The sequence below is a fragment of the Tachyglossus aculeatus genome, chromosome 8 (assembly GCF_015852505.1).
Source record: "Tachyglossus aculeatus isolate mTacAcu1 chromosome 8, mTacAcu1.pri, whole genome shotgun sequence".
Lineage (NCBI taxonomy): Eukaryota > Metazoa > Chordata > Mammalia > Monotremata > Tachyglossidae > Tachyglossus > Tachyglossus aculeatus.
In genome coordinates this window covers 16,278,749-16,284,062 of record NC_052073.1, presented here as the reverse complement: position 1 = coordinate 16,284,062, position 5,314 = coordinate 16,278,749, and the positions used below count along the sequence as shown (strand labels likewise).

General features: G+C 42.3%; 1 protein-coding gene across 1 annotated transcript; it reads right to left on the bottom strand.

The window, feature by feature from the left end:
• Positions 1–262: 262 nt before the first annotated feature.
• Positions 263–4,758, bottom strand: TUBB1 (tubulin beta 1 class VI). The gene is made up of 4 exons (XM_038750377.1): positions 4,658–4,758; positions 2,429–2,537; positions 1,812–1,922; positions 263–1,696 (listed from the first exon to the last, which is right to left on the bottom strand). Exons 1-4 carry the CDS (start codon positions 4,712–4,714, stop codon positions 615–617), a joined length of 1,359 nt encoding a protein of 452 aa, XP_038606305.1. The 5' UTR covers positions 4,715–4,758; the 3' UTR covers positions 263–614.
• Between the last annotated feature and the right edge of the window lie 556 nt (positions 4,759–5,314).

Here is a 5,314-nt window from a genome sequence, read left to right as displayed (position 1 = left end):
CATTACTATCAGGATTTATCAAGTGCCTGCTTCCTTAAAGACCCTTCTAACGTGGAATGCCCAAAAGATACGCAAAAGATTACATTTTAGTAGGTGGATTGGGGTAATCTGAGAAATAGAACAGCAGTGAAAGGTGCTACTCTTCAGAAGGAGGGAGGTAGGAAGGCAGGAAGAGCACCTAAATGAGTCCTGAGGAGATCCCAGTGTATCACTGGACCAGGACCAATACCCCAGAACAATCTTTGTGTTGGTGCTCCCCCCAGGGACTTCTTGCAAACCCATGCCCCTAACAGTATGGCATTATTCAACGCTGCACTAGACACCCAAATACTAATCCAAGCTATTCCAATAGAAGCTCTTAAAGTTAGCAAGTTCCATGCAAAGCCCATATAATATTACAAACAATGTTTTTTCAAAAACCTTCCCATTTTCACCCTCTTATCTCCTTTGATGCCACATATAGAGGAAGATTAGAATATTCATTTCAGCGATTCATTGTACTGCGAGGTAGGGAAGGCTTTGAGTTGGCAGAGAGGAAAAAAAATTAGAGGTAAATCACCTACAGGTGAATGCCTTCACCTTTTGTTAATGCGATTCACCCTAAATGCTAATGTTTACTGTTGTTTCTCCTCTTCTGGTTCCACTACCACTTCTCCCTCTATCTCTTCATATTCCTCTAGATCCACTTTGGCTTCCTGGTACTGTTGATATTCAGAAACCAAGTCGTGGGTGTTACTTTCAGCTTCTACAAACTCATTTATATCCATCCCTTCCCCAGTGTACCAGTGGATGAAAGCTTTCCTTTTGAACATAGCTGAAAACTGATCAGAAACCCTAGTGAAGAGCTCCTGGATAGCAGTGTTGTTGCCTATGAAGGTGGCGGCCATATTGAGCCCCCGTGGAGGTATGTCACACACGGCCACCTTGACGTTGTTGGGGATCCACTCCACAAAGTAGCTACTGTTTCTGGTCTGCACGGCCAGGAGCTGTTCATCCACTTCCCTGGTTGACATCTTGCCCCGGAAGATGCAGGCCACCGTCAGGTAGCGACCCCGGCGAGGGTCGCAAGCGGCCATCATGTTGCGCGCGTCGAACATTTGCTGAGTGAGCTCTGAGACAGAGAGAGCTTTGTACTGCTGACTGCCTCGGGATGTGAGTGGGGCAAAGCCAGGCATGAAGAAGTGCAGGCGGGGGAAAGGAACCATGTTCACGGCCAGTTTCCTCAGGTCGGCGTTGAGTTGACCAGGAAACCTCAGAGAGGTGGTGATGCCACTCATGGTCAAAGACACTAAGTGGTTTAGATCTCCATAGGTGGGTGTCGTCAGCTTTAAGGTTCTAAAGCATATATCATAGAGCGCTTCATTATCGATACAAAAGCAGGCATCAGAGTTCTCAATGAGCTGATGGATGGAAAGCACAGCATTATATGGTTCTACCACTGTGTCGGAAACCTTGGGGGAAGGCATGATGCTGAAGGAGTTCAGAATGCGGTCTGGATACTCCTCTCTAATTTTGCTCATGAGGAGAGTGCCCATACCCGATCCCGTCCCTCCACCCAGAGAATGGACTATCTGAAATCCCTGCAGGCAGTCACAGCTCTCACTCTCGCTGCGGACCACGTCCATCACGTTTTCAATCAGTTCCGCCCCTTCAGTATAATGGCCCTTTGCCCAGTTGTTGCCGGCTCCCGAGTTACCTGCAGGCAAGGGACAGTGTGCAAGGTCAGCATAACCAGAGTGGGGAAGAGAAGTGATCCACAGAGGAAGAGCAGGCAATCCAGCATCTGTTGGTCACATTTTGACAGTGCCTACCGTGGATAAAGCTGTCGGGTTGAAAGAGCGTTCCCATTTTGCTAGACCGGAGGCTGTCCATTGTTCCAGGTTCCAGATCCACTAAGACTGCCCGAGGCACATACTTCTTGGCTGCTGAAAACAGAAAAAGGTTAGCAACTTGTGTTTCCTTTATATCAAAACTATTATCTTGGTTGTTAATGCAGATTCCACTTGGGATCACCAAAACTAGTCCTCGGAAGGGACTTCAGAATCCTATCCTCCATGCATTGCAGAAACATTTAGTATCCAGGTCAAATTTCTTCATGTGTCCTTAACCAATTCTTAATTCCAAAGAAGGGCATTCCAGTACTTCCCCGGGGGGATTGTTCAAGTGTTAAACTGCCCCCCAAAAGACGGACCAGCATTTGACTAAGCTGTTTTTTGGCTGGAAATTTGGGCCTAATTTCAGCTACTCTCTATCCCCAACCTTTTCTTTTATCTGGAAGCTAGCTAATTTCTCTGAGCATTTTTGAAACCGCTACCCTTCTACCCATTCATTCAGCCAGCGGGATTGGGTCTAGCCGTCCTTTGCCTTTTCCTGGTCATGCCTCAGCTTGTCTCCTGGAACCAAGACAAGGTCCCGGGAGACAACGTACAGTAGGCTTCGTTGTAATAGACGTTGATCCTCTCGAGCTGCAGGGCAGAATCTCCGTGATAGTTTCCATTGGTGTCTATTCCGTGCTCATCACCTATAACTTCCCAGAACTGAAAGAAACAGGAAAAATTGGGGGCTGAAACCAAGTGACAGTGGAGACAGTAGTTAAAGCCTGGATTTGGGAATTGAGACATTCAATCAGTGTGTTCACCTAGTGATTTCTCTCTGCCGAGCATTGTATTCAGTTTTTAGGAGTGTACAGTAGAGTTACTTGAAACACTACCTGCCCATAAAGTGCTTACAATGTAATGGGGGTTCTTAGCAGGAGACCTTTAAAGTAAGTTTTAGAAGTTAATACTAGAAGTAGGCATCCCCTACATATTTATGCTTGTAGAAAGTGCAAAAATAATTATTTTGCTAGTCAAATTATCATAGGATTTCCTGCTTGTTGTGCAGAAATCTGCACTACTGTGCTTGCATCCTCAATGGTATGTATGATTCTTTTAAAGGCAATACATAGGATTCGTGTCACTCAATCGGTAGTATTTATTAAGCACTTACTGAGTGCAGAGCACTGTACTAAGTACTTGGGAGAGTACAGTACAACAGAGTTGACGTACCCATTCCCTGCCCGCAATGAGCTGTAAAGTCTAGAGGGGGACGTTAATATAAATAATTTATAGTACATAATTTATAATACATGTATTATGTAATATAATACATGTGTTATAATATGTGATAGAGATATCTCTGTACTTTAGTGCTGTGGGGCTGAGAATGGGGTGGATACTAAATACCCAGCGGTCACAGATCCAAGTGTATAGATGACACGGAAGGCAGACAGTGCCTGGCTTAATTGGGGTCTCTATATGTTGCCAACTTGTACTTCCCAAGCGCTTAGTACAGTGCTTTGCACACAGTAAGCGCTCAATAAATACGATTGATTGATTGATTGGAAGAGATGTGACCTTAATATTTTCTAAAGTACATGAGTCGTGTGTGAAACCACCAGTTGTAGTGATGTGCACATGCTCTACGCTGATCAATGTGGGCAAAATACAAATTTTTTCCATCTAGCAATGCTCTGACTGAAAAAACATTTTCTTCATTAAAGTTCACATTTAAAAAAAATCTTTTTCATATTTTATAGGTTGTATTATGGCAATTTTGATATATCAATTGCAGGATGTTATTTTTTCAAAAACTGGAGAGGAACAGTACTCTTCCTGGGAGATAGACACACCATAAATAAAAGTGCAGAGCAATAGCCAGTCCAACACTCTAACCACTAGACCACACTGTCAAAAAAGGAACAGTCCTATCTTTACTCTACAGTCTCATTTCCATTCCTGTGTTTTTATCTATAAGCCACACAACAATGAGTTTAAGGAAGTCACAGCCCCTGAGAGTCCATATACAAGTCATTTAACCTGAATTCTCTCATGATTTTGGCAGAAACATTGAACAATTTTACAGCAAGCGATACGTTTTTCACTTAGAAAAGTCTGCCAACAGAAGGCCACATTAAAAAATCTTTAAAAATCCCAATTCCAACATTTATGTTAGTTTTAACATAGCAGTGAAATAATTGACAATAGCCACTGCAGTTTTGGGTGATTCTCTTTAGATTTGCTCATCTTCAAAATGGGCATTTGTCATCTTCAGCCCCCAACTTGTTTGCTATTGTCTGAGTTAAATGGCCATTTTTTGATGAAGTTGACATGATAAAAAAGGGACGAAAGTTTGGTTATCAGGGAATTTTTTAAAAATATGCTATCTCAGGTGACCCTGCCATAAAACAAATTTAAAATTTCCCATAGAATTCTCACTTGGACAGTAATAGGAAAGCATAATTATTTTACTTTATAATTTTAAAAATAAATATATGAAGAAAACTTGCTCTTAAATTTAGGGATAATCTCATTCCTAATTAAATTTGCATAACATACCCACAAAATCAAATTTTCAGTCAGTTTTGCTCTGAACTGATAACTGATCCTTTGTAAAGGAATATCATCTACAAAAACAAGTTTCTAAGGACAGTGATGAAGTTGCACTAAGTGCTACATTTCTTCTGAACCCATGTCAACTGTTGATCTTTTTTTTACCACTTTCTAACCATTCATCTCTCCTACAAACTAAAGACGCAAACTTTCACATCGATTTATACTTTTCCTATTGATAGATTCTTCTTCAACAGTTACTGTATAAGTAATCAAGCCCTTCTTACCTTGGCTCCAATCTGGTTGCCACACTGGCCGATCTGAATGTGCACAATTTCACGCATTTTTACTTCAGACTGTAAAGTCAGGAGACCCCCAAGTTGTATTTTTCAGATTCTAGAAGCCTGCACATCCACCTTCATCAGCTGGTGACAACTAGAGTCATTTCAAGGGCAGGCTTTATATTGACAGTTGCCTGTCAGAGAACAGCACCATGGGCGTGTCTTTGTCCAAGCCCTCTTCCACCCTCAGCCATCCCCCCCCCCTCCCAATTTTCTGCCTATCTTACCCCTAAAGAGGCTGGGTATTTTTTTTCCTTTTGGGCTTTTACTGTTGCATGAAATAGTGTCCAGTCATCTCTGAGGCTGAACCAAAAAAGCTACAGTGGATAGGTCTAGTAAGTGCTCAATAAATACAATTGATTGATGGGCCTGATGTGTACATCTTGAGTGAAAAGAAGGAAGTACGTCGGGCATTTTCATCGGTTTTGCTCTCCAAAACTACAAACTGAGGTCAGGTTAGCCTTTGCATATGTGAACTCTCATATCTTCAAAAGGTTTAAAAGGCAGTAGGGTTATTTAAGTGCAGTTTTTGCATAGCAGAAATGAACATCCTCTCCAGACTCAAGAGGAAGGAAGATTGTCTCAGCTCAGGTAGCATTAACG

Coding starts and splice junctions, on each gene's coding strand:
- TUBB1 (XM_038750377.1), bottom strand. CDS start 4,714: ATGCGTGAAATTGTGCACATTCAGATCGGCCAGTGTGGCAACCAGATT. Junction 2,538..4,657: donor GCAACCAGATTGGAGCCAAG/GTAAGAAGGGCT, acceptor TGTTTCTTTCAG/TTCTGGGAAGTTATAGGTGA. Junction 1,697..1,811: donor ACCCGACAGCTTTATCCACG/GTAGGCACTGTC, acceptor CCTTGCCTGCAG/GTAACTCGGGAGCCGGCAAC.